Source organism: Carettochelys insculpta, chromosome 4 (genome assembly GCF_033958435.1).
Source record: "Carettochelys insculpta isolate YL-2023 chromosome 4, ASM3395843v1, whole genome shotgun sequence".
Taxonomy (NCBI): Eukaryota; Metazoa; Chordata; order Testudines; family Carettochelyidae; genus Carettochelys; species Carettochelys insculpta.
The window spans coordinates 58887201-58915094 of record NC_134140.1 but is presented as its reverse complement, the minus strand read 5'-3'; the positions used below and the strand labels follow the sequence as shown (position 1 = coordinate 58915094).

The 27894-nt window shown below is 42.1% G+C and overlaps 1 protein-coding gene across 4 annotated transcripts in view; it reads left to right on the top strand.

The window, feature by feature from the left end:
* The first annotated feature begins 113 nt into the window (after positions 1–113).
* The window catches only part of SNX25 (sorting nexin 25), a 152308-nt gene continuing 124527 nt past the window's right edge, over positions 114–27894 (top strand). For 3 of the 4 annotated variants that reach the window (XM_074991844.1, XM_074991845.1, XM_074991843.1), the window contains exons 1-3: positions 135–535; positions 18435–18519; positions 24778–24994. In XM_074991844.1, the coding sequence (XP_074847945.1) occupies positions 284–535; positions 18435–18519; positions 24778–24994 (554 nt within the window). In that variant the 5' untranslated portion in view covers positions 135–283. Of the gene's footprint in view, positions 536–18434; positions 18520–24777; positions 24995–27894 lie in introns of all 4 variants that reach the window. The other variant, XM_074991842.1, reaches the window with a different exon arrangement.

Here is a 27894-nt window from a genome sequence, read left to right as displayed (position 1 = left end):
AGCCCCGGCTACCTCTCCTGCCCGGGCGGTGCTAGCGGCGGCGGGGCTCGGGGAGGGGCGAGCTTCCGGGGGTGCTGCTGGGGCGGGAGATGCGCTGCTTCGCAGCATGTTCCCCGACGCCGATAGCGCCAGCAGCGGCAGCGGGCAGCCCGAGCCGGCGGGCGCCGCGGACTCTGGGGCCCAGGGAACTCACGGCCTCGGCGGACAGAACTGCCGCAGCAGCGGCCTGGCGGCAGAAGCGGACGACGAGGAAGAGGAGGAGGATCCCGGCTCGTCCCGCTTGATGCTGGCGGCCGGGCTGGGGCTGCTAGCGGTGTCCGTGCTCCACCTGGGGGAGGCGGGGGACTGGGGGCCGCCGTGTCTGGCCTTGCTGCGCCTCGCCCTCTACCTGGGCTGCGCGGCGGCCGCCTTTCTGCTGGGCACCGCACTCGCCTTGAGCGGCCGGAGCCGCGGCCGGCTCCGGCCCCCGCCGGACTTCCTGGGCGCCTGGAGCCGCAGGCCCAGGGGGGACGCCCCGCTCCTGCGGGCAGGCGCGGTAAGTAACGCCCTCTCCCCGGTTCTTCTCACTGCTGGACCAGTTCTCTGGCCCCCGCGTCATGCCGATTGCGGCCCCAGACCCCGGGGGCTGAGTGCTGCCAGGGCAGGTACATGTGGAGCTGAGATTTCTTGCTCACTCCTGGTTCGATTCAATTCCTTCTTGCCCCCCAAACAGCAGCTGCGGAAGGGCGAGATCCTCGCTCCCCATCCTAGCGCAGACACCCGTTTACGTGTATGTGCCAGAGCCACGCGGGAATGAGGGGCTGCTGAGGAGCTTGGCAGATGCCAATACTTTGCAGTAACAGTTGCTGCAGTTAAGTGTTGTTGGCTACAGCCTTGTGAGGCTCTCTCCTTAGCATATAACCTTGTATTTGGTAAACGTATTATGACAACGTTTTCCTGCAGTAGTAGAAAACAATGTTTATTCAGGTCAGTTCCCTGCTACTTAATTGGCTCAAGTTATGCAAGTTACTTAAACTGAGAGTGCTTTTAGGTAACCATCCGGCATCAGGGAATAAATTTGTGTCAGTGTATGAAAAGCAGGGGTTCACCTTTCAATCTCTTTGCCATTTCTTTAGATTAAAAAAATACTAATTGGGGTGTGTTGGGGGTGAGTAAGGTACAAAATATTAATGTGACTTCAATGCAAATGTAGATGTGGGGTGTGCCAGAGAACTGTCCTTAAGTAAACTTTATCATATTACCTGCCTGAACTTTTACGCATCTGCAAGATGAGCATGGGAAAGACATGCAGCTTTCTGTTCTGTTTACATCCCTGCCCCAAGTTTATACCTCCAAAAATAATAATTTCCCTGCTGATTTCCAAAGAACAATTGCGTAGATGTATTCTTCTGTTTGTGATCCTGTGTTAACCCATTTATAGAGTACATACTTGCAGACATTCAGAAGTGTTAGTCAAAAGCAACTTTTTAATAATTTCCAAATTAAAAAAAAAATTAGGACTAAGAAAAGTATTGCTTGACATGAGAAATTGTTTTCAATCCAGTACTGCATATAGATATAAAAGACGTGTAGTGTTTAACATCCCAGGCAAGCTCAGTGTCATTAACAGGAGACACACACTAGTGAACTGCATATTTCCATGAAAATACAGTATAGGTATGAAATACCACAAACATAAATAATGCACTTTGTTGTAGTTCATTTTATTAATGGATCTCAAAGTGTTTTTCAATAAAGGTTAGGTTTTATACCAAAATATGGCTAATAATGCTTGAGATAACAGGGTCTAATTAGTTATGTTTAATACTTTAACATTGATGTTAATAGCAGCTTGAAAGTGTTGTCTTTTCTGAATTTCCAGGATAATGTCTCATTCAGCTATTGCCAACACAGGCTTTCTGTGAACTTGAGAGAGCAGAAAGCCTCTTGAAATTTACTCACTAGTGTAGTTTGCCATTCTTGGACCTTTCCCATCAAACAATGACAAAAAAATCTACAACACTTTTGTGAGGAGGACTTGTATCTTCAAACTATTAACTGTTAGGAGCAGAAGTAGTAGGAAGGAGCCAGTTTGTCACCAGAAATAAACTACCAGGCCTATGCCAGAGGCCTGCTGAGTGTACTCTTGTACAATAAAAAAGTGTAGTGCGTTATGCTAGTAGAAGACAATTATTCAGCTGGATGCTGGAGACACTGTTAAACAAAGCTGGCAAGAAGGTATGTTCAGGGTCTGTCCCTGCTAGTGGGTAAAAATGATATTGTACCTGATTCAAAAATGATTAAGCTGTGTTTTATGCTGAGAGGCCTTCACTGTGTTCAGCTGTTTCTAGGAAGCATATATCTAATAACTGTGCCATAATATGCAGGGGATAGGGTGTAGTTGTGACACCACTGAGGAGACACATGGGTAAGTGGCAGTAACCTCACCTGTATTGAGAGTGGTATCTTGTTGAATATTGTGGCTAATGGACTGAGTGAGTTTGTGGGGAGTGATGGGGACCTAGTGTTTATTACACACTATTAAGTTTATAAATATTCACGGATAATAAGAGCAGTTAAGTAGGAAATTGTGAAAACCCATCTGATGCTGAGAAAAAAGATGTGCTAAAGCTTTGTTAAAAGCTTTAAATTCCATGGGGCAGATCATCAGGAGGCATAAATCTGCATGCTTTGTTATGCAGCATGGCATAATGCAGCTGTGCTCATTTTCCCCATGTGACTGTCTGGGCTCCCACATCTTTTTGAACAAATAAGATAGTCTTTAAGGTGCCACAGGACTCCACATTACTTTTGCTGAAACCAACTAACACTGCTAACCTTCTGAGACTCATCTCCCTTTTTTTGTTTTTTGAGCACACCTGCTATCAGTGATGCAACTCCCCCATTACCTGGGCTTTAAAATCTCCCCCTGCCACAATAGGAAGAAACAAGTTAAGAGGGCATTGAAATAAACATATAGTGGAAACTGTGTAATTAGAGAAGACTGAGATTTAAATGAAGAATGAAAGCTAATGTTTTCACTCAGAGCAACACAGTACCTTAATCCAGCGGACAAGAACAAGAGCTAAAATATCTAGAGACAAATACAATTGCTTCCTTTTGTATACTATTATGGCAGGGCCAGGGTGGAGGGCCTCTTCAGAGGGACACCAAGCAAGCAGAAGGGCCTGAGGAGCACCAGCAGGGCAATAGCAGGCAGCTGGGTGGGAGGTGGCTCAGCCTAACTGTGGCCAGCTGACTCCATGACTGATGTAATAAGAGGCCTTTAACAGCTCTCCACAGTGGGAAGCATGGGGAGAGTGTGAGAGGTGAGGAGACCAGAGTAGTGGAGGACACGGACACTAGAAACCACAGAGGGAGAGTGAGGCACTTCAAGGGGTGGGACTTGCTACTGGGGTAGCCTGAAGAAGGTATCACGGGAATTGTCTGGGGAAGCAGCCCCCGGGTAAGAGCTGCTGGGCTAAGGGAGTCAGCCCTTCTTACTAGCAGGTGCATAGGGTCCCTGAGCTGGAACCTGGCATGAATGGGTGGGGACTGGGTTCCCCCTGCTGAGCACCCTTTGCCCCAGCAAGGGCAACTGGACCCTTAAGTGGGACCAGTGGACTGAACAGAGGCCAGAAGCCCAGGAACAAGACTGACTTTGTCACACTATCTGTACACATTCCTTATTTTTCCTGGAAACTTTCTCTTGTAATTCCCGCTTGCTGGTTTCACGTGTGGCACTGTTGTCAGATCACTCTTTGTACTGGTTTCCTATGGGATTGGTTCTGTGATAGTTTTAATTATTTCTGAAACTAGTTTTAAATACATTGAAAAACCAAAAACCTCATAGTCCTGTGTTGCACAGATAATTTTAGTTCAGGGATAGTCTTTATCTCAGGATCTGATGCCTGCTAAGATTCAATTACAATGTGCCAGATGTAGTTGAGGCAGAGTCCTCTCCCACAAAGAGTAGAAATAAAGTTTCAGGAAAAGGAGTGAGGGGATTTCTTCTTTTCTGTTTGAAAGTCTCAGGCATCAGACTTCCTGGGTCCTGGGCTTGCAGCTCCATCTCTTTTTTTTTGACACACAGTTACTTTGACCCCAAAGCTCTTTGTTTTGCAAATGCATTTTCTTCAAAAAGTATTTTTTCGTGAGTTCAGGAATTACTCTGATCTGTACTTATAGAGTAACAGAGAAGTAGCCATGTTAGTCTGTATTCTAACAAAACAGCAGTCATGTAGCACTTTAAAGACTAATAAAATGATTTATTAGGTGATGAGCTTTCATGGAACAGACCTTCTTCTTCAGATCTGCAGAATGATAGATCTGTACACTCGTCCTTCACTGTATGAGCACAGTTGGTTCCTAGCTTATTGCTCATAGGTGAAAACTTATAAGAGGGACGCTAAATTCCTGTTAAAATACTTGTAAAAGACTCTGATTGGCTGCAAGTGCTCAGAGTGGCAGCAGGTGGCACTGCTTTTGAAAGGTGAGTGAAGGTGGGGTTGGGAGTGGGTTAAAGGTTGGGGGCAGTTCGGGGCCATGAGCAGGAGGGAGGGTTAAAACCTGTAGGTGACTCAGATGGAGGAGGTGGCATTTGTTCCCCCTGGCTGCAGCCGAGGTACCTGGGGGGCAGAGGGTTCGGAATGGATGGGGGTGGGGTGGGTGTTGGGAGTGGGCTGGGGGGGGGGTTGTGTGGGGAGCTGTGGGCTGAGGAAATATAGAGACTGGGCGGGCGCGTGGGCGGGCAGGCGCATGTGCAGGGAGTTGCCATTTGGAGGGTTGGCAGTAGGCCCTCTGGGTCTCCCCACACCCCAGCCAGTGACCCTGTGGCTGGAGGTCAGCCTGCTCCCTGGCCAGGGACCCTGTGGCTGGCTGGGCTCCAGCCATGGAGTTGTGGGTCTCCCTGCACCCCGGCCAGGGAGCCTGCGGCTGTCTGGGCTCTGGCTGCGGGTCAGTCCGCACCCTGGCCAGGGACCGCATGGCTAGCTCATATAAGCGGGGAAACTTACTCACGTAGTGAACAATCGTAAGTATATGTGTCCCTTATTTTAGCAAGTACTCGTAAGTAGAGTACTCCTTAAATGAGGGGTGAGTGTACTGGAAATTCTGTAGATCTGAAGAAGTGGTTCTGTCCCACAAAAACTTTTCACCTAATAAATCGTTTTATTAGTTTTTAAAGTGCTACATGACTGCTGTTTTTGTTCTGTGCTTATGTACTACAGCAGTGGGGATAGTATTAGCAACTTGATAGGGTATTACATAAAAATGTAGGCCAGCCAGATTTTGTCGCCAAATATTCGTTCATCTTTAAACTGTAATAATTAAGATTAGGTCACCTCTTCCAGTCATGCTTTCTATAATATTTATGGAACTTCTGCTCTTGCTCAACTGTTTGTCTAGCTGTCATGGATCCTTCTGATACCATTTTGGATCCTTCTCAAGAGACAATTATGGGATGTTAAGTATCTGTGAAACTAGAGGTTCCCAAACTTTGACTCACCCTTCCTTTCTTCAAGTACAGAAAAGAATTATCTGGCCTTGTCTAATGGGCAGCAGTCTTATTAAGAGGATTATGGATGGGGCAGAAGGCCTTCATTAGAAAAAGAGTCGTGGATTGAGTGTTTAATTGTTTCTTGCAGGATGGCTTTCACTTTAGATTCAGTAAATGAGGAAACTTCAGTAAGTATTGGGTGATAAATATTTATTCTAATGGGAGTTGGACTGAGCTCCTCAGAGAGTTGGAAGGAGTGTTTAATAGACTTCAAAGGGAGTTGGGTCAGTCCCTTGGGTAGAACACTCATTTGAAAAATAGTGTTTCTTAAAGCCTTGATTCTTCAGATAATTATGATGCTTGAATAGTCCCATTGCTTTCAGCAGGTCTGTCAATATGAGCAAAATAACTTGCCCCATCCTTGTTTTGTTTGAACCCAGAGAAGCTGCCATCCCACAATGCTAAACCTCTGTGCAAGTTGAAAGGTGGGGATTTTGGGGTTGTCTGTGTTCTAAAGCTTAGATTGTTCCATGCATGTATTAGAAATCTATTGAGAATTACATTGAAGAATAACACTGCATTCTCAAAGCCTATGGACTTCAAAGGAAGGGTGCTATTTAGTTTAATATTAAGATCTATACACATACAACATTTAATGTAATTTAGGGTTATGTTATTTTGTGTGTTTAATTTTTTCATTTTTGCTTTTGCTGCTAAAACTTGTGTCTGCACATCAGGGCAGTGTAATCAAAATGATATTTTGGTACAGAAAGTAAAGAGTGATCAGCTTTCTGTTTAGACAACTCTGATTCCACAGCAAGTTTAGTTTTGTGAAGATAGTGGTGTGTTTTGTTTTGTTTTTTCCTCTTCTGTCTTCTTATTTTCATTAACTTCCTTAATCAGTGGGGAAAAAGATGGAGACCGACCATGACAGTGGTAGAATAAATAAAAGCAATAGTAAATATTTGGTTATGAATGCTAATATTTATAGATAATCCTTTCTTGTAGGATCAGAACATGTGTTCAAGGCTGTATTTGGTTCTTGATCCTTTAACATAAATAGGAAATATTCCCAACACACAGCATGAACTGATACTAGACAAGATACAATAGAACAGCAAAGGACTGTAATGTCCTAATTGTTTTTTCTTCTAATCATAACTCTTTAAATTCCCTGGGGATTTTCAGTTACCATATATAAACATTCTCTTTAACACATGGAAAAGACCTGTTAGGATAGCCATCTCCCTGTAAATTTAGGATTGAACTTTGCAGTGTCTTGGGTTAGCCAGGTGTACTAACTTTGTGTTCGTAGTACACGAGAACATTTTGACTGAAACTTGTGTGTTCACAGATTTTGGTTAATGTAGCTTTGTGAACTAGTCCTCTGTCAAGGAACTGAGAGGTCACAGTAATGCTCTGTTTCCTTTCTAAATTGTGTTTTGACTGAGTCACTTTGATAATTAGTTGGTTGAGTTGCCAAATTCCCTGTGAGGATTACTGTACCCTAGCTAAGATACATTAAATGCTTATTAGAATCAGTGACTATAATCTACACTTAGCTGATATGAGTGCTACTTTATAGGGGTTAGTCTGTTTAACTCAAACTAATAGAAAGGAGAATAAACATGTTTTCCAGCAAAAAAATATGTATTGGATTAATCATTCCCCATATTCTTCGGAGTAGCTGTTTTACTCTTTTTAATGTAAAAAAATATTTTCTGCATACATACCCAACATTGTCTCTGTCAAAAATTTAAATCTAATGTAGTCAGTCACTTTTTCACTTTTGAACTTGTCGTAAGAAAATATCTTTCACACATACTGACTGGGGTCTTTTCTCAGAAGTAATTTTATACAGTTATTCTAACTGTGGGATTTGCATGGCTCTGTTTCACATTCTGAATTGGCCAGCTTTTCTTTCTGTCCTTATGGAATTTATGCTTAATGGATAATGGAGTATGTACATAGTCCCTTGTACCTGAAGAGGGATACAGTATTGCATTTCTTTCTTCCTAGACTAGTTGATCACCCAGTCTTTGGAGCTTCTGGGGTCCAGGAAAATGAGTTTTATTACTTAAATTACAGGAAAAAATCAGTTGTGAGATTATTGGAATGTAGTCCCTTGCAGACCAGACCGGCTGACAGCTTAAATCTGTCCTTTGATATGGTGTAGAAAGCTGACCATTCTTCCCTACTGGGAGGGGGGAAAAATCTTTTCCTCCTCTCTTTCTTCTGATAGGGAGAATCAAACAAGATAGTAAATGTCAAGAGCCATATTAGCTAGTAGTGTAGTTACACCTTGATGTATAGGTCACTTTTCTACTAGGTGGAGGAGAGAGGATTAGACACAAGGTTGAATGGCAGGAAGAGCACCCTTTTGGTTAGGTTCTTGTCTGTTACTCAGGCTGCATCTACGCTACAAGATAAATTCAGATTTAATTTGGTTACCTCGTTTTGTTTTTTTTGAACTATGTGACTGTCTTCACTGTAAATACCATTAGCTTGATTTTGGGTGCACTAATTTCTAGATTACAAAATTGCAGTTAACTGACACGTATAGTGTCAAGCTCGAATTCAGAAGTTTGATTAAAGGCAAGTGTGGAAGTGCCGCACCTTAAAATTGAATTTTAGCTTTCAGAGGTATCCCGTATGTAACCCACAGTGCCCCTTGGTGCTCTTCTCTGTCCACTACTCTGCAGTAACAGAAATAGCCTGATTCTTTTCCAAGTGGGAGCAGCAAGCCTGTAGCTGAGGGCTCTTGTTAGTTTATGAGAGCCTGAGAAATGGCTTCTTTCTTTCTACGCTGTTAATCATGTGCACGCATCTACCCATTCAAATAGCCCCTGCAGGGAGTTCACAACTCTCTCTGTACAATTGCTTTTTTTTTTTTTTTTTTTAACATGACCTGGTGCCAGCCCCTGTGCCACCGTATCTGATGTCAACAAAGCTGTGCTGAGGGTCATGCTCGCATAGCACACCAAGAAATTTCTTCTCAGTGGCTTACATTTGTGTGCGAGCCGCCTAACTTCTCCCACAGGCACCACACAGTTGGGGTCTTGCCCATGCTGAGCCACGTCACGTGGGTAGCCCCAGACCCAACCCAATAAAAGGACGTGTCTGCTGTTCAGTGCTGGCAATGCTGCCAGTCTTGCAAGAAAGAGAGGGTTTTGCTGCTGCTGTGGGGACGTCTCTCCCTGGTGGTTAAGGTACAGGGTGCTTTGCTGCTGTTGTAAAACAGCAATTCTGTTTTCTGGGATGATGTGAGGTAGGATGGATGGCCAGTTGAGAATACAGTTGCTGCACCCCTGTTGGCAATACAGTGTAGGGGCAAACCAAAAATTCTTTTCTCCTGCATTCTTCTCAATCTAACATTCCAGGTCCCTGCATTATTTTCAGGGATCATATTTCTGCAATGATGGGAGCTGGGATGGAAGGCCAGTTGAGAATACAGTCACTGCACCCATGTTGGCAATGTAATGTGTGGGGAATCCAAAAATTCCTCCTCCTAATTTCGAGTGTCTTCTGCATTTCCAGGGATCGACATATTTTCTGGGATCGGGAGGGGAATGATGAAAATGCAATGGGGGAAGATGACATCAAGCCCAGCAAGTATACCCAGAATGCTAAGGGGATGAGGGAACTGTGGGATAGCTTCCCACAATGCACTACTGTAACAGTCAATGTTAGCCAATGTGTATGTGGCAGCAATGACTCTGGCTATGTCTACACTGTGAATATGCAGCACCTCATTAGCATAATGGGAGCCGCAGTACTTTGAAAGTGCTGCTTTCGATTGCGTGTGACTCATCTACACAGGGTACTTTTCAAAAGGACATCGCAAATTTTGAAATCCCCTTATTCCTATTTGGTTATAGCAATAAGGAGATTTTGAAATTTGCGGTGTCATTTCGAAAAGAACCCTGTGTAGACGGACACCGCAAATTTCAAAATCTCCTTATTGCTATTTGGTTATAGCAATAAGGGGATTTTGAAATTTGCAGTGTCCTTTTGAAAAGAACCCTGTGTAGACAAGCCATGCACGATTGAAAGCAGCCCTTTCGAAGTGCCGTGGCTGCTATTATGCTAATGAGGCTGCAATACCTCGTTAGCATATCCCAAAGTGTCTCATTAACATCCCCCTTTTGAAGGGAGGGAGGGCTAGTGTAGACATAGCATTTATGGGAGCATGGTGTGAAGTGAGGATAGTCAAAATCAAACTTATAAATTCCAAAATTAGAAAATCAATATAAATTCATATTTATCTCAGTGTAGACACAGTCCCAGAAACTTCTATAATAACCTTAAAACATTAATGTTTTCTGCAAAATCTACTTGCTGACATCTAATTTATCCCCCCAACCCAATCCTTAAGAGAGACAGAGAGAATCACTGATTCTTAAGGTGTATTGCTATTAACTTACATCTGTCTTGACAATCTGCTGTTCACAGTTCTCTTACTACTGCCTTTTGATCACAGGGCTTCTGATTCCAAGAACCAAGAATTCTGGACTGTCCTTCAATATTGCTCACTGGTTTTTCCTTCTCTGCATTTTAACATCTAAAGATGTACTTATTTGTTCTTATCCAAGTGGTTTGTTAATCTCTGTTTAATGAAGCAGTCAACTAACTTCCCTAATGATGAAGTGGTTCTTACTAATTAGAAATTCATGACAAATAAAACAAAATGCATCCATTGTACCACCTGCCAATCATCAGAAATATTTCTGGATTTTAAGGTTCTATTACATAGTTCCAGTCCTGCAGTGGGATTTTCACTTGCAGAATTAGGCTCATGATTTTGATAGTCCGCTACATAGTATTTTTTTAATTTTATTTATAGATCTGTTCAATATTCTTTATGCCGCTTTCCTTAGAATGCAAAATCTGACAGAATATGCTTTGATTACGTGCAAAAAGTAATCTTGGAATGGTAATTTCTTCCTCTTCTTGTGAAGGCTGATGCAAGGGAATTAAATCTTTTTGGAAATGCTTCACTTTATTTGCTCCCATAACTCTTTGGCTATAGAATGGACTTGCACCCAGCTTTCTTGTGTTACGCTTACTCAGACAGTTGTCTTGTTTTACCCCCATTTGCAATTTTCTTTTCATCTCTCCTCTTTTTGTCATCTTTATCTCTGTCTCACAGCTTGTTTTGGCTGTTCATTTGGGTAACACTCTTTAGACTGACATTTAATATTTGGCTTCAGAAATCATGTTGGTGTTATCCTGTCGGGGGGACAGGGCTTTGCTGTTCACTCCCTTTCCCCCATGTTCATTCTGTTGCAGAGCTAGCTGGCTGACTTCTTAGGAACTAGGATCCAATTTTTCATGGTAAATCTTGGGGAGGATGTTGTCTCCCCTGTAAATGGATACAGAGTGCCTTTCCTTGCTTTGCTATAGCAAAACAGTCTGTCACTTTTCTTCATAGACAGGACAATTCCCTGTCTGTTTTAATGTTCCTTTTATACCTCCAGGCAGTCACAATTGTTTGCAATTGGTGATTTTTCTATTGAGAATCTTGGGATGGAGCAAGGCTAGACAACTGAGCCTTGCATTACAGTATGGACTGGCCAGGGCTGGGTGATGATTCCCCTCTACTTGAGTGGGCCATCACTTGAGGCATACTAACTTAGTAACACTGATGTTACTAACTTTTTGCCCAAGCCCACAAAGGACACTTCCCATATGATTACACTATTCCTTAAATATTACCCAGAGGGGTACTACTTTTGGCAGTGGTTAAGAATCTTGACAAGTTAATGAATCTTCTGTATATACTTCTGTGTTATTCCTGTTTATACCCTGCAATATATCTGATTGGTGTAATGAATTTTCAGGTCAGAGATTAGTTGTTTGCAAAGAACAGGGGACGGTTTGCCAAGGGGCCTCTTTGTCACGAACTGTCTCCATGCTAGGGGATTGCACTGTTTAAACTATGGTGGCTTCTAAACAGAGTTAAAATTATATAAAAACTGTGTTCAGACCAGTCCTTGGTGTGAGTGATGCATAACTTCTTGATAAATTGATTTTCATATGTTAGTACCATTCATAAGGTAGTTTTTAGTAGGAAAATTATATAGCCACCTTGGTTAAAGCTGAACTAATGGAAAATCTACTAAAATGCTATCGGAAGTAGCAACTTTTGATTACCAAAGTCCAATCTGATAATTTTACTCAAGATGATCCAGTCTTTCCATGAAGACATGAGAAGAACCATCCAATATGACGGCACATTATTGGATGTTTTCAGCATCAGGAGCGGCGTCAAACAAGCATGCGTCCTTGCTCCGACATTGTTCGGGATCTTCTTCGTGCTCCTCCTAAAGCATGCCTTTGGATCTTCAACAGAGGGCATCTTTTTGCACGCAAGATCTGATGGCAAACTGTTTAATCTTGCAAGGCTGAAAGCTAAATCCAAGGTGCGGGAAGTCCTCATCAGAGATTTGCTGTTCACAGATGATGCTGCTGTGGTGTCACACACAGAAGACCAGCTTCAGAAACTGCTGGATCCATTCTCCAAAGCATGCAAGGACTTCAAGCTTTCCATCAACCTAAAGAAGACACATGTATTTGCTGAAGACGTTGCTGAGCCTCCATCAATCAGCATTGACAACTATTCGTTAGAGGTCGTCCACGAGTTCGTTTACCTTGGGTCCACCATCACTGACACCCTGTCATTGGAGACTGAGCTAAATAGGAGGATCGGAAAAGCAGCCACAACTCTGTCCAGACTCAGCAAGAGAGTGTGGAATAACATCAAGTTGTACACCCCCACCAAAATGCAAGTCTACAGAGCCTGCATCCTCGGCACCCTCCTTTATGGCAGCGAGTCTTGGACCGTGTACACCCGCCAGGAAAAGAGGCTGAACGTCTTCCACTTGCGCTGCCTCAGGTGCATGCTTGGAATATCATGGAAGGACAGAGTGTCCAACACTGCTGTCCTTGAGCAAGCTGGAATCCTAGCCATGCACACCCTCCTCAGGCAGCAGTGGCTCCGCTGGCTTGGCCACGTCCACAGGATGAATGATGGAAGGATCCCAAAAGACATCCTGTATGGCAAGCTAGCCTCTGGCAAAAGACCTCCCGGACGCCCCCAGTTGCGCTACAAAGATGTTTGCAAGAGGGACCTCAGGGAGGTAGGCATCGAGCCAGACAGCTGGGAGGAGCTGGCAGATGATCACAGCAGATGGAAGCAGGGACTACACAAGGGCCTTCAGAAGGGTGAGATGAGGATCAGACAGCTAGCAGAGGAGAAGCAAGCCCACAGAAAGCACAGTAAGGACCTGCCAGACACCCATTACACCTGCAACAGATGCAGGAAGGACTGTCACTCTCGTGTGGGCCTTCACAGTCACAATCGATGCTGCAAATGATGATCCCAAATGGAACTACGAAGGGCGCGATCCATAGCCTACGTAGACTGAAGGATGCTACTATACTATAATCTGATAATGTACATCACAAGAGGGTGAAAACTAAGAAAAATGTTAGTAGCTGCAATATTGGATAGTGCAAGAGAGATGAGTCATTGGATATTGACTTTTGTGTATTATGGTGGACTTAGTCTTTTGGCCCACAGATTCAAACAGGAAAATGCTTTGCACAAAGGCTAGTAGTATTATGTATCTTATATTCTGAATGCCAAGCTGGTTTTATTTTTACTGCAAATTTTCCTCTGCCTGGGAGAGATACTTTTTTCTATCCTCAAGTTATGTGCTGGCTGATGTTTATGCTTTGTATTGTGTGTGTTGTCTGATTTGTGGTGTTACATATTCATACAGTAAGTTGCATGTTAGTATGTTGAATTGCATCTTGTAAATATTGACCTTCGTACGTCTCCATCTCTGTAGTTAATGTATCTACTTAAATCTTTACAATTTAAATGAATATGAGCTATTTTTAAAATAAGTTGTAAGTTAATCAAATTGTGCCACACTAATAAATGATATTAGTTTGGTAATTTTTCCATTACTGAGCAAATAGTACAACACAGTCTAAGGTTCTGGCTCAGTGCCAGCTTGGATTTTATTTCAAGCCACAAAGGGTCTTGTTGTCTGTCTTACGCAGGTCGTGTCAGTGACAAAGGACAAATATGATGTGAAAGACTCCAGCCAGCTCAAACTTCCTTTTCTCATGTAAACAAACATACATGCAGGAAATCCTTAGGAGCCAGAAATATTTTTCAAATCTGTATTCAGTTTTAAGTGACCTCAGAGCTCCCATTTTTTCCTCTTTTCATTTGTTACAAAGTACCAGAGGGTTCAGAGATTGGTACAATCTGCTTTAATAGCTGCTCTTTGATTATAAACAGAACTTTAAAGCATTCTCAGATGTCGTGACTGGGAAGAAGAATTCATGTAGACATAACCATTGAAAAACTCACGGTATCTCTCTAGGTGTTTTGTCAGTTAAGAAGAAGGTAAGGCTGAAAGTCAGTGAGAGCAGGATCAGGGTCGTAGCAAAAAAGAGCAAGATTTTCTTTTTATCTGAGCAGGTGAGAGTGCATTAGGTGGCAACAGTCAGTGCAGCTGAAGTTGTGTCCAAAGTAGACCCTTTGAAGAAAAGAGATGTGTATTACCTTTAACCCTTAGAAGCAGTTGTGATACTGTTTTGCAAATTGCCTGACATCTTCTGAATTGATAGCCAGTAAAATAGGTCGGTTGGCTTGGGAGTGTCTGTACAATCTTTCATGACACTTGTTAGATTTCCAAAAAAACATTTCAGGCATAGTGCATAGGTTTTTTTTTTCTTGCTAACAACATTGCAAAAATCCTTCTTTGATGCTTATATATTCAGGGATTGAGTAAGGCACAGCACTGTCAGCACATGGATGTGGCTGTGGCCTTGGCATCTGGAGTCACATGAAGTAAGAATCTCGGCTTTCATTTTTAAAAGAATGCTTCTAGTTTTCATGGTTATGAAGAGAAACTTTTTTCAAGCCTCTGTGACATGAATGTCAGTAATGTGCGCCTAGTCAGTGGATAGGTCATACCTCTTTGACCTATTGTTTCAGGCTTTTTTCATTAACTTTAACAGCACTTAAACTCAAGCCTGCTGTTCTGGAGGTCTTCATGCTTATACCATTACCTCAACAAAGGATGGTATATGCCCTTGCTGCCTTCACACCATCATATGTGAGGGACTCTGTCGGACAGATTCCTCTGCTTGCGTGATTGGGCAGCTATCCAATTTCTCTTGAAAACGGGAAGCAGTAGATTGGGTTGGGGAGCAAAGGAGGCCTGCCGAGAAAGACGAGGTGGACCTTAGTGTAGAGGTTTCACAGAAGCTGTTCTGATCTGCAGCTAGGCCTAGTCCAATACCCACTGAAATCAATGTCTCTTTCTGTTGTCTTCGTGGCACTTGAGAATAGACCCTAGAAGTAGAGGTACAACATGTGATTGGGCATGAATCTATGCTTTTCGGTAGCAGTTACTTATCTAAAATTCCAGCAAAATATCCAACTTTTTCCCATAGAAGATTTGCCTTGAAGCGCCATGGCCTAAGATTTAAGGGACTGTACCTTTTATTTCAAAACATTCCAATTTTTTATCTTTTTGTCACCACAGTCTCCCTGTGTCAGGCCTGCGTTGAGCCATCCAAAGAGAAATTTATACTGGTTTAACGGGAGATACGTTTTAAGCTGATGTTATACAATGCAGTCAGTCTCATTTGGGAGCGCTCTTCTATTTCCGTTTAAATGTTTTGTGTCATAAGCCAGAATGAAGCGAATTAACAAAAGTTAGGATTAAAATGCTCTGAAAGAGTGACTGTGTAGGGGTTTCTACCAGTTCGATTAAATTAATTTAAAACTGTATCTTAATTAAACCAGTGCAATTTCTGTGCTGGGACCAGACATGAAATGGCTGTACTGTTTTCCTGTAAATGACTGACACTTCCTTTAGATGTGAAAACAATAAAGAAAATGAATTCAATGCTTTCTAGTCTGAGCTTTATAATCAGAACTTCCTTTTTTTTTCCCTGTGTGAAAGTGAGGCACAGATATATTGGCAGCAAGGGGAAACAGTGCAGAGGAAGTTATAAAGGCCTACCTACACTACAGTATCTGTGGTGTTTGTCACCCAGATGCTCCTTTACCTCCAGTTTCCCTTGCGTGAAACAGTGTTAACACCCATATGTCCCACTCATGTGGGCAGTCAGCTGTTCAGTGCTGCTTGTACCAAAGCGTGGCACATGCTTACTTTTTCAGAACTCTGAGGCTGTCTCTGCACTGAGGATTTTCTGAAGACCTCAAATTTTTCGTCTAGAGCTGGTGCAAATCTACCTGTGTTAGCAAAGATGGGAGCACTGGTCATGGTGGCTTGTCTACACTGCCACACCCACCTTTGCCAGCACCAGTGGAGCTGAATGGATGGGCGGATATAAACAAAAATTCAGCATAAGACAAGGTGTGAGAGACTTTGCTGGTGGGTGTTGAACACAGTTGACTGTCAAAACTGTGTGGAGGGAGAATGGGGGTTTGTAGGTAGGGATCTCTCTTCACACTTAACGCATCAGTTGCTTTTGTTTAGATATGTCCTGAAATGTGGTTTGTTAATAGTGTATTCTCTGATGGTTTCATGTGGAAAAAGTACCTCTTCCTCATATAGATAAACATGAATGTTTTATATATCACAGAGGTCTCTTTCCCTAGAGATTAGAATTGTATAGTAGGCAGCCTAAAATTTGCTTAGCTCTTGTCCCAGTTTCTCCCTGCCGGTCTGGAGCTGTTTTCTCTAAAACTGTGGCACTGCTACATTGTCTGTCTGTGACCTTCGACACAGATGCCTGTGTCACTCTGCTGTACTGTCTATGACCACCTATGTACATTGCAGTGTCACTCTGAAGTATTTCTCAGAAAATTCAATGTGCTGTGCTGTATCTGTACAATGTACCTAACACTGAGTCCTTTAATAATTGTATTACGATCCTGGGATGGAATTAAATGCTTTTGATTCCAGGACCATTTGAATTATTACTGTTGCATTTCCTTAGAAATGTAAATGAAATATATTATGCAGCAGACTCTCTCCCCAATTCTTTTTAAAATGGAGTGATTAGGCATAATTTTATTTCCTTCCTATGAATAAGGCACAGAAGTTCTGAAGTAATCCCATGATGGGTTTTATAAATTTGCTGCATGAAGCAAATTGTCTCAAAAGTGACAAACCAGAGCCTTAAAAATGTTAATATTTTTCAGACTCAGAAAAAAATCTGGAATGTCAGTTTCAGACGGCCAAAACGATTGTTCTGCTTGAGATTAGATAAATTGTCTCCTTGCACGTGTTGTGTAGAACTCTTTACTTGCTTATGACTCTAGGTTTTAAATACTAGAAAATATTGATATGAGAGCATCCTGTGAAATGGTTTAATTCATTGATTGTGCTATGATTTATAAGAATTATTACTGTAATGGTAACACCTGAAGTCTTTGATAGGGGATCAGGAACCAATTAGAAGTGCTTTGTGCTAGGCTCTGTATATTCATCATAATAAAAAGATAGGGTATCAATTGCACCAAAATGAACTGAGCTGTGAGACTCTTTTAAAAATGAGAGAGAGTTTTGACAGAGAGAGATTCTAACACTTCATTCATTAGGGAGACTTTTTTTTCTCGCCAGAGTCAGAGGAAGGATTTTTGCAATTTTCCCTCACCCCAATAACTTTTTCACATTTACCAGTAGCACATTTCTAAACTGCCCTCTTCAGTAAGGGACTGAGCCCTTCTCTGTATTTAAAAGTTGTATTGGTATAACTTAGTGCATGGATATAAGGACATGCTAATTCTTTCCTGTCAACAGATATGGGCACTCACATCAGCATAATTAATCTGGTTTGTATCAGTGCAATTCAACATCTGTTGGAGTTAGGTGTGTGTGTGTGTGTGTGTGTGTGTGTGTGTGTGTGTGTGTGTAAGTAAAGCAATATGGCTGCATGCCACATCCAATGTCAAATCCTGAATTGCAGATCCTGCCCATTCTGGACATGCTTTTAGAATTGTGCTCCAGTGAGGGTAATACCCTCCTCTCTCCTGCTTTGATGCTGTAGAAGCTAATATCTAAGGGTACATCTACACTTATGGGAAGAATGAAGTGCTGGTAGTTGATCTTCCAGAGTTCAATTTCATACACCTAGTGGGGACACACTAACTCAAACTGTCATGTCACCACCATCACCCCAGTATTTCTGGCAGTTGTGAGGAATAAGTGAAGTCGATGGGACAGTTTGTTCTGTCAGCCTCTCACTGTGTGGATGGTGGCAAAAATGGGTAGGACTGCTTCAGCTATGCAGTTCTCATAGCTGGATTTGCATATGTAAAATCATTTGAACCTCATAATGTAGACCTGGTCTCAAAGTGCCTGTTTAGGTCAGCAGCTTAAAATAAGTAGTCATGGATGTTCTTGGCAAGACTATCACAAAACTTAATTGAAAAGTGCTTTGGAAAACTTAAAGGTCTCACATTTTGAAATGTTTCATCGGGCTGAGCAAAATGTATTTTAGGCATGATTTAATGTTAGCTACCGGCCTCTTGCAGAGGTATACCAAGAAGCAATGTTTGTCTTTCTAACTGTGTGAACTGCTGCTCCAGGAAGTTTGTTTTCCTGAGGTCTTATACATGTGTAGATTATCATCTTGTTTACTAGAACATTTTTAATTGCTTAGCGTGCTGGACATGGCTAGTGTCCTAGTGTTGACTGAAGGGATTGCAAATGGCAGACAATTCCCCTTAGCAAATAAAAAAATGCAAATCAGAGAGCTTATATCCCCAGTACGTCCTAAATTCTCACCATAAGTGCCCTCATCAGCTTTAAAACAAATCAATGGTATTTTCCTATAATATCTTAGATATCACGAGTGTCATGTAAAAATGAGCTGATTCTGTTTTTTATTTTGAGTGTTTCATTTTTTTCCTCTTTCTTATTCTGTTCTGATTCTTTCCTTGCTTCTTTTATTTCAGGGTCATTTGTCTGGAAATGCACATGAATCACTTCAGTCTAGGAGAGTGGTCATTTCTCATAATATGGATAAAGCTCTGAAAGAAGGTGAGTCTTAACTGAGAGGCATGACTGGGGAGATTCTAAATCTCTGGTCATATTGTGACAGTTATTTGCAAAAGTAATCTCATTTATGTTTAGAGGACTACTTGCGAAGTGAAGTGCTACTCAACAGTGTATAAAGAGATCTGAACGTGATTCAAAATTCTTTTGATCCAGCACATTTTGCCCTGGATTAAAAGAATGATGGAAGGAAGGGAATCTTCATAAGATTAAATAATTCTATAGTTAAGTCACATAACATAGATATTGCACTGGAACTGGCATGTCTTCATTTTCAATATTGTAAAAGGCAAAGGACAGCTCAAATGTAGTTAATTTCAATAGGGTCAGTAAGTACTACCACAGCGCAGATTGCAAGCTGATCACTCCTTGATCATCAGCAGAGTGAAGATTGTCCCAAAGAAACTCTATATGACAAAGGAATGCAGTAAGCCAAAGATAAACACCCTCTATGCCAGAGATGTATTGAAATGCTCTGTCTTCACAGAGGATCTCACCTGCAAAATGGAACACAAACCGGACCAACAAACTATTGATGATGAAATGTGGTCCATGCTGAGAGGTACAATATACAAATATGCCAAATCTGCCTTTGGAACATGTAAATTCTCTGACAAAGACTGGCTCGAAGAAAATGCTGACATTCTTAGGTCTCTTCTTGAAGAAAAACACAAGGCATATCTGAATAACCTAAAGAACCCATCTCAAAGCACAAGAGATCAACTTTGACATGTAAGGTCTGCTCTTCAAAGAGATTCCAGGTGGTGTGTGAGCAAGTATTGGGCTGATCTATGTTCTAATATTCAAAAGACATCTGATTTGTGTGACCTGAAAACTATGTATTGATTGAAGAAAGCACTCGGATCAAACATGACTAAAGTCATCCCACTGAAGCATTTAAATGGACAGGTGATCACATACAAAAAGCTGCACATGTCCAGATGGATGGCACGCTACACTAGTCTTTATTCCCACGAGTGTACAATACAACCTGAACTTGACAGCCTCCGTCCCAGCTCTTCCACAAATGCCTGAGCTAGATGCAGAGCCTACAGAGGAGGAACTTTCTCAAGCTCTTGGTGCTCTTTCCAATGGAAAAGTGCCAGGAAATGATAGACTCCAAGCTGAAGTCCTGAAGGCAAACAAGACTGTGCTCTTCCCCTTCCTCTATGATTTACTCCTAAAGTGTTGGAGAGCAGGGGCTGTCCCACATATCTTTACAGATGATGTAGCTCTTATTGCTCATAATGAAGGCATGCTGCTGATGGATTCTCTATCCAGAGCCTGCAATTTGTTTTCCCTTAACACAAGCATGAAGAAAACTGTTGTATTCACTCAAGGTATTCCTCAGTGACCCAATGTCATCCTGGATAACAGCCCATAACATGTGGTTCAACAGTTCTGTTGCCTTGGATCTCCTGTCACCACAAACCTATCCATGGATGAAGAACTGAACATCAGAATTGTGAAGGCAGCTGCTATTTTTGGCAGACTTATGAAATGAGCATGGAACAATCCTAAGCTGACAGTGAAAACAAAGATACTAATCTGCCAGGCATGTGTAGTGATTATGCTGCTATATGGTTATGAGGCATGGACCACCTACTCCAACTAGGAGAAAAAACTGAACAGCTTCCATCTTCTCTGCATTTGCAGAATTATGAATATCACCTAGCAAGACAGAGTTTCAAATGCAGATGTCCTTTCAAGATCTGATGGCATACCCAGCCTCTTGGCGATCCTCAATAGCAGAAGACTTTGATGGCTCAGTCATGTGAGATGAATGAATGACAAACGTCTTCCCAAAGAAATCCTCTTTGGTGAACTGTCATGTGGATTGAGAACAAGAGGAAGACCAAAGTTAAGATTAAAGGACACATGCAAAAACACTATGAAAATAATTCCAAAATCCTGGGAATCTCGATCATCAGATCGAAATACCTCATGGTGATTGCTACGACAGGGCACATCATCCTTCAATAGTGTATGTGCAAGGCACGCAAAAGAACTTCATCTTCGAAAAACTGACTCCATAATTCGGAAGTAGCCTGACATGCAGTTATTGCAATCGACCATGCAACAGAGGCTGCAGGGAGGCAATGGAGGGCACCCGTGAGGGGGAGGGAATGAATATGAATCCACCCCTCTGCTGACAGCAGGGAGGGCAGGCAGCACAGCATACGAGCACAGAACAGCTGTGACAGAAGTTATAGGGAGGCTGCAGAGGGCCCCCATGGCGGGGGGAGCAATTGTGCTTTGTGTCCCCCCCTCTTGAAATTTTGTGCCTGCCCCCACCCCCAGTTTGCACACCCTATTGTAATCTATGAATATGCCAACTGTTAATAGAGTATGAGCAGCTGGAGCACAAAGGACCAGGTTTTAGGAGGCACCAGGCATGCATAACTTCCACTGATTTAAACAGGAGCTCTAGGTTTTCATGGCATGTTAAGAAGGGATCTAATATGTTTGTACACACAAAGGGTCAGAACTGGCTTGATTACAAGTACTGGAAAAACCATTGGAAGCAGGATTGTGCCCAGTCTTGGAAAACCCTTGATCATCTGAATGAGGAGATGTTCAGCCTGTTCCATTCCTGTTTTTCAGTTCCTATATAGAAATGAATGGTGCCATGGTTCTCAGGTCTGGTTTGTAGCATCTGGCAGGGTTGGACCCTGAATTGTGCAGTCTTATTTTTCAGTGTAATCATTTGGAATTGAAACAGTCATTACAAGTCACTTACACTTGATGGAAATAGAAGCCTGTGACGTGTTTTTTGGCAACACAGGACGTTTAAGAATTTTTTAAATTGACCTTTAGAAATGCTCAGGCATTGTTGTAATTGTAATCTTTGTCTGTGTTCTGTTCTGGTATGTTTCTCACACAGGTCTTGAGCAACCAGGAAACTTAGCTGAACTATAGATTTGAACATAGGTGCTGACTTGCCCTCCATCCAGGGGTTGCTTGAACTCCCTCTTTCTCACGCACCACCCTCACTCTACCCCTTCCTCCAAGACTCCATCATGCCCCATCCCTGCCATCTGCCCCATCTCTTCTCTGCTTCTTTCAACAATCATGGCCTGTCCGTGTTTCTCCCGTGCCCTGCTGGAGCTTCCTGAATGTCGGGAATCAGCTATGCACAGTGCTCTGGAAGCACTGGGAGGGCAGGGAAGGAGTGGATCTGTGGGGCCATCAGCAGGCATGAGGCACCAAGCTGGCACCCACTCATTTTTCCCCTTGGGTGCTGCAGCCCAAGAACACCCACAGAGTCAGCATCTCTGAATCTGAGTATAAGAGAGATGGTGGGTAAGGTAATATTGTTTTATTTCATTTTGTTGGTGAGAGAGACAAGCTCTTGAGCTTACACAGAGCTCTTCTTTAGTGTTTAGCTAGCTGTTACGAACTTCTAGTGCCGACATAGATTTGCTACCTATAGCTGTACACAAACCTGACATTTTAAGCATGCTTGTAAGCAGCGGTGAAAACTTCTGTCTTCAGAAAATGATTATGAACTACCAAGAGCTATTGTGTCTGTGCTTTCTCTTTATGTTCCCCCAGAAATTAAACAGTCAAAGTGTGTGTTCTATCCTTTTTCCCCCCCTCTCTCTATTTGATGACAAACGCTAGTGTGAAACCTTTGGGATTTGATCAGATGGATGCTTTTTCAGTTCACTGTAATGTGTGTAATGTCTGGAGGATTGTGCATTGTAGCTTAAAAATAGTATTGATTAACAGCTACCTATATATTAAGATTTAATTTTTTTCAGGTGTTATTGCTATGTATTATTGACTCAAAAATTGTGTTTTGAGAGAGGTTTATAGAGACTCCAGGGCTGTAGAGTGTTGAAATAGATTAATTTTAATAATCACTTACTTGTATAGCATCATAGATGTATTGTGGTCTTGCAAACCCAAAGTAAGATATTTTTGTCACAAAGAGCTCACAAACTCAGATGAGTGCTTTTGTGAAGATGATGTTATATTCATTCTAGAAGATTTGTTCATTTACTATGGCTCTCCACCAATTCGTTCTTTAGAACAAGGGTTGGCAACCAAACATAGCAAGAAGAGCCATTTTTTCCAATTTGGTAGAAAACTCAATAATTTAAGAGCCACGGTACATGTGAATACGAGACTGTCATTAACAAATAATGTCTAACCGTACATTTTGTCTCCCCTATTTTAAGAACAACGTACATGCACTGATTTGTAATGTGATACATGTTTACTGCAGGGACTTCGCAAACTTTTTACATGTTCCATTTCCTCACACTTGATGTGTGTGTTTGTACCACTGTCTTCCAGACTTACATTCCCAAACCTTCTCTCTCTCTGGAGGACACTGTGGAGTTATTCAACATTTTGAGATTACATATCATGTACTGTTTAGATATGAGTTGTTCATTGTTGGGCTTTTAGATCGTAAATAACCTGGAGGATTTTTTTACTTCGCGATTTTTAGCATCAGGAGCTACAAAGAAACCCTTAAAGAGCTACATGCAGCAGACCCATGCTTTAGAACACCTCATGTGCAGTAAACTCTTTTTTCACATCTGGCAAGCCTGGGATTGGGAGGTTGGTGGATGATCAAAATTGCTGGATACTAGAAGCGTCAGGATCCCCAGCAGGTGGGTGGGTGGGTGGCGGGGTATGGGGAGGGCGGCAGGGGACACTGCCAGACCTGTGGCTAGGAGCAGGCTGAGACACAGAGTCCTGCCAGCAGCCCCAGCCACTGGAACCCCAACAGGGTGCCGGGGGGGACTGACAGCCCCACAGCTGGGAGTTGGCTGGAGTACAAAGCTCCTACAGCAGCTCCAGCCCCAGGAAGCCAGCTGGGGCTGGGGGAACTCCAGCTGGCGTGCAGCTCCAGTGGCAGCCCTGGGTCTGGGAGGCAGCTGGGAAATTCCAGCAATCCCAGGGGCTGAAAGCTGGCAGGGCCAGGGGAACTCCTCTGTGGTGCAGAGGTCTGCCAGCAGCCCTGGGCCTGGGAGCTGGCTGGGGCCAGGGAACCTTGGCAGTCTCGGGGCCAGGGAATTTTGGAGTTGGGGGACCTGTGGGGCTGAGGAGCAGAGCTCCTCCAGCAGCCCCAGGGCTGAGAGCTGGCAGCTCCAGCCTGGGGACTTTGCCAGGGCTGGGGAACCCTGGGAGCCCCTCTAGCAGCTTGGAGTGAGGCCTGAGCAGGCCGACCCCCAGGTTGTTCCTGCACTCAGATCTGCTCTCAGAAGAGGAAGTGGCATCATGTTTGTGCCAGTTGTTTGAGCGTTCTGGTTGGACGAATACCAGATAAAAGAGTTTACTGTAATGTTTAACTAGCTCAGCCAAGAAAATAATGAAATTTCATCTGTAACTTGTATAGCATTTTTCATCCGCGTCTATTAAAGGGATATATGATACTTGAGAAGTTGTGAGATGGCGTATAGAGGTTTTTAAATGGCTCTCATTCTGTTCTCTCTCTTAGGCTACATCTACACTAGGGGAAAACTTCAAAATGGCCATGCTAGTGGCCAAATTGGAGAATAATAATAAAGTGCTGAAATAAATATTTGGTGCCTCGTTAGCATGCTGCCGGCCACAGCACTTTGAAAGTGCTGCATTTTGCTCACGTGTGGCTTGTTTACATGGGGGGTCCTTTTCGAAAGGACCTTGCAAATGTCAAAATCCCCATATTCCTATTAATTGCAGTGCTTGATTATTATTCTCCGATTTGGCCGTTAGTATGGCCGTTTCGAAACTTTCCCTTAGTGTAGACGAAGCCTTAGAGTTTTAGAATTACATCCGTGTAACTTCAGTGAAAAACACTCTTTTACACTGATGTGAAAATAGAATCCTGCATCTTCCTTTAATTTTGAGTAATTGATTCAGTATGATTTCTATTATGTAACTTTCCTCCTAGGTATCTTAGTAGTTGCTAAATAGTCTTCATCCATCAAGAATTAATTGGCTTTCTAATTTTTTAAAAAGTTTTTAACAGTATTTTGGCGGATGCCATTCTCCTTGGCTATGTCTAAACTAGCCCCAGAACTTCAAAAGGGGCATGATAATGAACCTAATCAAAATATGCTAGTGAGGCATTGCAATGAATATGCAGCACCTTATTAGCGTAACGGTGGTCGGAGCACTTGAAAAGTGCTCTTTTGATTGTGCACGGCTCGTCTACACTGGGTCCTTTTCACACACTTCGAAATCCCCCTATTCCTATTTGGGTATATTAGATGTTGCTATTTATTGTTTTGTTTCTCTTCTTAGTGTTTGACTACAGCTACAGAGATTACATTCTGTCTTGGTATGGGCGGCTGAGCAAAGATGAAGGACAGCTGTACCACCTGCTCTCTGAAGATTTCTGGGAAATGGCCAAGCAGCTGCGACAGAGGCTGAGTCACATCGATGTAGTTAAAGTTGTTTGCAGTGATGTAGTGAAAACTTTACTTACACACTTCTGCGACCTTAAAGCAGCCAATGCCAGGTAAAAAGGTGGGGAAAACCCCACAACATGGCTCCTTCCTCCTTCCCCAGTATTTTAGTAGGATGTTCGGCTTGTCACTTTCCTTTTGGATAAACTATCTTGAGATAATAAAGAGTTTATAATCCAGAGAGGCACCATAACAGTAATGTATGTTGTCCTTCATGTTTGAGAGACATGTGCTACACTTTCAGGGACTTGGGGAAAAGGGAAACCCATATTTCTCTTTCGAAAAGGTTGACTTCTTCACTCTGTTTCTAGTCCTGTTCTTTGCTCACTATGCAAGAGGGTCAGTGAATAACTTCTGAGCATGCCATGAGACTGCAGTGCTATTTGGAAAAGAGAACAAATAGCCATGGGCACTCTTTCTCAGAAAAGTGCAAGTGTTAATTCCCTAATATTCTCTCCTCCCACACCTGATACCAGGAAGCAAAGCCCCATGGTTTCTATCAAATGTCTGTCTTGCAAAAGCAAGATGTTATGTTAGTCAAATTGTTGGACCATATTTTTCTCCTGTTTAAGAGGTTTTGTGTGACCTCTCTTTATACTGTCCCTGGTGATTTATGAATGCTTATTTCTCCTCTTAATACCATGATTGCACTCAGTCTGGTACTTGAAAGTGACTAGTAGTTCTTTTGGCTGGCTCTGTGAGCATGCATTCCTTGGTCTGAGTGTACTATATAGACTTGGGAATGAGGCACATTTGTGCTTGTCAGTTTTAGAAAATAGCTTTTTAAATTATTCTAACTGAAATGTTTTTTGTCTCACGTGATGAGACCTTCAGGCTGTTTTGTCCACAGTGATATTCATTTGTGCACTTTGCCTAGAGTGACATTGACAGGTCTGTTTCTAATATTGATCTGGGAAAAAGGCTTCTTTCTCTGTGTCCACAGTTATTTTACATGCCAGCAATTTCTTTCTCTGAACAGATAGTTTTAGAATTTTACTGGATGGTACCCAGTGCAGTTTTTTCCAGTACGTAACAAGTGAAACCAATGAGATAATTACTGATGGTTTCTGCTGGAAAATAGAATATAAACAGGTGATATTTATATGCCTTCAATGAAACATATATAAAATTCTCTGTTAGCCTTTAATTTGAGTTCCAGAATATTTGCAAGTTACTTGTGTCTCAATAATGGTAGACATTTTTTGGTTTTCTGACATGCTTACCTATGCTCTTTGAGTGCTGTATTGTAGTTGATCACTGCGATCTGAGGCTGGACACTTTTTTGTTATTTTATAGGTATTATGATATTCAAATATTGATAAACAAAACACCTTCAAATTTGAAGATGGAAAAATAGTCACTGTTTTTGGATGGGGGCATTTGTGTTCTTACTATACTCACAGTAACAATTCATCCTTTGCTTATTTTTAATTTAATTTTTTTTTGCTTTGAGTTGATCATGCATTATGATTACCCGCTAAGACTAGTACACAATAACATGCAAATATAAAGGTTGCTTCAGAAATCCATTGGGCAGTGATAATCGCATTCCTTAATTTACAGATTAGTTATTGCATGCAGACTTTAAATCTCTGAAATGCAGCTAACAAAAAGATTAAAGCCAGACAGGTTGATTACTCTTTCCACAATTTGAGATCCTGGTACTGTTTCTTAGAAGATCTGCTTTGGCTGTAGGAGTATTCTGAGGTGTGTTTGTTTTTGTTTTTTTGTTGAGATAATTTTTTGGGTGTGCTATGACTGCTGTGATGCTCTCATACATCCCATAATATGGGAAGTTGGAATCATTCGCTTTTTTGATTTGAAGCTTGAGCATCACAAAAAAAAAACCTTTCCAGTTCAGTGTCATTATAATGCTTAAAAAGCAAACAACAAAATTGGGAGCAATCTATCTACAGTATATAGAACTGATACCTCTGATACAGTTTGGCTCTGAGTCCAAGCTTTGAAAAGTATGCTACGTTTAGATTCAAACTTGGATGTTTTGTGTTTGTATCTGTGAAACTGAAACCCATTGGTTTGGGTATGTAAAATCATTTGCTATTGTGATAATGCATCTTATGCATTGTGTTGTCTGTGAAATTTTGTTACATATTATGATAGTAAAGGGAGTTTCATTCTTTGCTTGAGTACAGTAAGTGATCTAGAAAATTTCAAATACAGCTTGTTCCTCTTGTAGAGAGGATGTTATCCTGGTATCTGCATTTAGGGTCTTCCTCATTCTGTGTGGCAAGTAAGGGAAAGAAGTACTCTCTCTTGCATGAGGCTAACAACGTTAATCTAGTCTGTGTGAGGGTCATAGGGTTTTTGCCAACCATTTCACACCAGGTCATCTTTTTAAAAACTCAACCCTCTGCACCTGCTTGGGCTGATAAACTAAAGAAGTGCCTAATTCTTCTAGTCCCAAATCGTGCTTTCTGAGGTGTTTTTTTTCCTTTTCATGCGACTCCCCCAGACACTGGTCCGGTAGGATCTGGAAAAGATTCTGTCACTCATAATTTCACCTGGAAAGTTACGACAGTTTATTTGGCTGTTTGATGTTCTTCCAGAGTATGAAAGGGATTAGATAGTTTGACTAAGGAAATTCTCATTTGTGTATGTGTGTTAACTGATTTCCAGATTTGAGATTGGAAAGGAAATTCTGCTGAAGGCATGTTTGCTGGTGCTGTAATGAATTTTTTCTTCTTTCTTTGGCTCATAGAGCTTGAAGTGCCTATTACAAGATGAAGTGAGTGTATTCTGCAAGATGGATTTCTTGTAACTGCGGGAGATGGGTATTGGTGAACCTCAATTGTTTTTGTGTTCTTTTTGTTTCTCTGTGTCTGTTCCCTTAATGTCTCATCCAAATGGCTGGTGTTGGCTTGAGTAAGGCATAGAAAAGCTGAATGCTTGCTACAGTCTTCTATTATGGCTGGATCATGAGCTGAATAGGGTG